This window comes from Teleopsis dalmanni, unplaced genomic scaffold (genome assembly GCF_002237135.1).
Source record: "Teleopsis dalmanni isolate 2A unplaced genomic scaffold, ASM223713v2 unscaffolded_contig_3659, whole genome shotgun sequence".
NCBI classification, from domain to species: domain Eukaryota; kingdom Metazoa; phylum Arthropoda; class Insecta; order Diptera; family Diopsidae; genus Teleopsis; species Teleopsis dalmanni.
Genome location: NW_024035041.1, coordinates 1 through 4247, shown reverse-complemented (window position 1 = coordinate 4247; position 4247 = coordinate 1). Strand labels below are relative to the sequence as shown.

Sequence of the window (4247 nt, the reverse complement as noted above, 5' to 3'; positions counted from 1 at the left end):
ATTTATTAATAATAGTTTATTAATAATAATTTATTAATAATTTATATTATTAATCACAATTAATATTATTAATAATAATTAATATTATTAATAATAATTAATATTATAAATAATTTATTAATAATAATTAATATTATAAATAATTTATTAATAATAATTTAATAATAATAATAATTTATTAATAATAAGTTTCAATAGTAATATACTAATAATAATTAACTAATAATATTTTATTAATAATAAAATACTAATAATAATTTGTTAATAATAAATAATAATTTATTAATAATAAATAATAATTTATTAATAATAAATAATAATTTATTAATAATAAATAATAATTTATTAATAATAATTTATTAATAATAATTTATTAATAATAATTTATTAATAATAATTTATTATAATTTATTAATAATAATTTATTAATAATAAATAATAATAATAATAATAATAATAATAATTAATAATAATAATAATAATTAATAATAATAATAATTAATAATAATAATAATTACTAATAATAATAACAAATAATATATTTTTAATAAATTATTTAAATATTTTATATCTGACCTACTTATATTTTAAAGTAATTCGGTGTCTAATTTAAGGTTTTATGAAATTAAAGCACTAATCACATATTCACTTTTAAATTTAATAAATTATAAAATAATCTAATTCTGCTTTTATGGAAACAGTAAATGAATTCAAGATTTTATGGTCAATATCAGTTTTAATTTAAGTGAAGCCAATTTTAGAAATAAATATTTAACTATTACCTTTCTTAGTTGCTTTTTTGTTACTTCCCAACTGTCCAGTAACATCTTGTAAACGTTTTTCCAATTCTTGTTTTTTCTCAGCCATTTGTTCATCTTTTGATTTACCTGATGGTTTTTTATCTAAATTAAAACAAGTTAAGTAAAGCAACTCAAAGTAATTAATCAAAAAACATATTCATTAATACTAAAATTTTGAACGTTATATAAAATTCTTTGATTCTATTTGTATTATATAAATAATATTCGTGCATACTAAAAATTAAATTGTGGCCTTCTAGCTTGCATTAACATGTAATGTTATTAAAAATATATAACTGCATATTTAACTGTATATTAATTTAAATTATGTTTCTGGTATATTGAATTTATATGCAGATTGATTGTGAGAAAAAATTTTATTTAAAAAGCAAGAACTAAAAAATTTTATTAGTTTACTAAATATTGCTTTAGCAAAAACATATGCGTGATTAAAATAACCAATTATTTCTTTAATACAACAAATTAAAAAAGTGACTTATTTTGATTTATACATTAGCTAAAAATTGAATATTACAGTATTAACTTTTACACTGAAATACTGAATAATTGCATTATATTTACATATTTTCAAAATGACTAAAAATAAATAAATATGATATACCATATATAGTAGACATCTAATTTAACGAATGATATTTTTTACAGCACAATAATTAAATCGAAAAATTCATTTTACCAAATTGTTATTATTCATTTCATATTTTTTTTTTTGAAAAATTTTATTTTTTTGTCTCTTGATGGTGTTTATTGATTTTTTATACTTCCTTTTGTTAGATCATTGTTTTGGTGTAACATACATTTTTTTCAAATAATTAAGCGATTCACTTTAATTGTGAAATATTTTAGGTGTCATTTTAACAACACCTAAACACGATACGGCTTTTTAGTGCAGTTATTGATAAATTTATATAAACGAATTTATATGGAATAAACAATAACAGACTTATGTCGTTCGTTAAATCTGACATCCGTTGTAACAAAGTCTACTGTATAAAAAGGATATACGGCTAAAAAGAAAAAAGTTTTATTTCCAACACCAGTAACCAATTTTAATAACTCTACTATTTAATACATTAAGAAGCTAAGAGTAAAGTTTTCTTAAAGAAACCATGAATAGGATTTTAAAATTTTTATAAAAATATGATCGAAATTAGTTCATCCAATTAACACTGTCACTACTATTCTAATTTTGAAAATTATTATTTTTCCTTATTTACTCCATTTAAATTTATTTTCAGTAATTGGATGTTTAATTTTTCGCAGTAAACTTATAATATCAACATTTTTTTATATAATTCTTTCTTATTTTAAATAAAATAAGTTGAATTGAGCTTTTAATATTTGCGCCTGTTTCCTTACATTTTAAGGTAGAAGAAGAATTAAGAAATCATTTACAAGACGTAAAAATACACGCACTGGTTTTTTATTGATAAAATTTTTTTTAAATTTGAAATAAATTTTAGCAATTTTGACAATTTCAAGGATCGACCTCATAAAATTTTCCAGAACTGTTTGAATATATTTAATAAATTATTTTTATGTCAAATTAGTTTTTTAAGGCTATATTTTCCAATATTGTGCGTGTTTTAGTATGTACAATTATATAAACGTGCAATGTAAATATATGCGCAAATAATTAACATTATTAAACGTAAAAGTTTGCTAAAACTGAATAATAAAATTTCTACAGCATTCTGTATATAAAGCTTACAATTGTAAAATAATATTGTATAAATATTTTAAGAGTTGCGAAAAAAAAATTAATTATGTTCAAGTTTGAGACGGAATAAATATTATCTTCCATATTATGAATGAAACGTAATTTGAACTTTATTTCTGTTGTAGTAGTAGTAGTGCGTGCCATTGGGATAAACTTACAGTAAGGCTTACGAGTTTTTTTGCGTAGGCATGATGCTACATAACTTTCCAACTCTCGTAACGTCGACGGTTTCAATGTTTCGAAATCTATTTCAATTTCATCTGGATTAGAGTCCCGCAGCGATGGTTCACGATTTTGGATAATATGGACCACTCTTCCGAGTTTATCACCTAAAGTTCATTAATATATGTAACATTTTTTTGCTGCAAATAACAAGACGGAAAAAAAATGTCACCTGGCAATTTATTTATATCTAAGGACAGTTGACGTTTTTCATCATATGACATTGGTTTAGCTGTGTCTTCCTCTTCAGAGTCAAAATTCATTACTTGGCTAGGTTTCTTCTTATTCGGACCACGCGCTACTCCACTAGCAGTAGCAGCAATTACACTAGTGCTCGCATTCCCTTTCGCTCGTTTATTACCTATAGTTGCACTTCCTGCTCCTGATGCCGCAACTGATGCTCCACTAGCTTTTGGGCCACGTGGCCCCTTAACTTTAGCACTTTTATTCACTACTGCACTCACAACTGTTCCTGTTACACTTGCCATTGGAGTCCCTTTGTTTGCAACATTTAACTGACCTATTGCTATTGCTGTTGTTAGATCATGACTATGCAAATTTCCCAACGTGGCGACGCCGGCGCCGCCTGTGCCTAAATTATTCCCTCCTTGGGTAATTCCACCACCACTAAGAACACCGCTTGCACCGACCTTTTTCTTTTCCTTTAATTTTTTTTTTGCCTTCTTCTTGTTGGATGCTTCTTCCATCAATTTACGCATTTCTTCTTGTAAATCCAACAGTTTAGTTTCAAGCATTTTCAACTTGGCATTTCGTTCCTCGTCTGAATTTGATTCATTTTCCGTATCTGAAGACTCATCGGAAGAAGAATCAGACGCTTCATGTTTTATACTTGTAAGAGCATTGTGTGCTGCAGCCGCTGCTGCAGCATGTGCATTTGCAACAGGTTCATCGGGAATATTTGCATAACGCATTTCAAAAACATCCTGCAGCTTGCGACCCATGGCAACTACATCATGATCTGGTGGATTATATTTATAACAATTAGTAAAAATTAATCGCACATCAGCAGCAAATTCTGGAGCACTTTTATATTCACGATTGTCCATTTTGTGTTTGACAGTTCCTAAATCCATTGGCTTTTTTATAATATCATGGTAATCGTGTAAAGCTAACAGTTCTGCATCTACAGGTTTATAAAATGGCCATGCATATCCAGAATGTTTTTTAGAAAATAGTTCCTTAAGAATTTCATTGCATGACTTAAGTGCATCTGAAAGTTTTTCTTTTGATTTAGGAGCTCCAGGAACAGCAGCTGTGCCACCAGCACCAGGAACACCGGGAACTCCAAGTGGTGACATTGGATAAGCAGATCCTTGGAATGTTAAATCCTAGAAGATAGAAATTAATAAAGCTTTAAATTTTAATAAAACGAGCCGTAGTGTGAGCGGGTAATTCAAGTAACTTGAATAAACAGAGTTAGGCGATTTAAGTGTTACCAACTACACACAGGTATATCTATCAAA

At 25.9% G+C, this 4247-nt stretch overlaps 1 protein-coding gene across 2 annotated transcripts; it reads right to left on the bottom strand.

Moving 5' to 3' along the window:
* Window positions 1-748: 748 nt before the first annotated feature.
* LOC119665146 (homeotic protein female sterile-like) lies at window positions 749-4136 on the bottom strand. 2 transcript variants are annotated; one of them, XM_038074449.1, is made up of 3 exons: window positions 2936-4136; window positions 2700-2870; window positions 749-902 (listed from the first exon to the last, which is right to left on the bottom strand). In XM_038074449.1, the coding sequence occupies exons 1-3, from the start codon at window positions 4080-4082 to the stop codon at window positions 772-774; spliced, it is 1449 nt and encodes a 482-aa protein (XP_037930377.1). In that variant the 5' UTR covers window positions 4083-4136; the 3' UTR covers window positions 749-771. The 2 variants fall into 2 exon arrangements, with proteins under 2 accessions (XP_037930377.1, XP_037930378.1); XM_038074450.1 differs by having other exon boundaries at window positions 2712-2870.
* Between the last annotated feature and the right edge of the window lie 111 nt (window positions 4137-4247).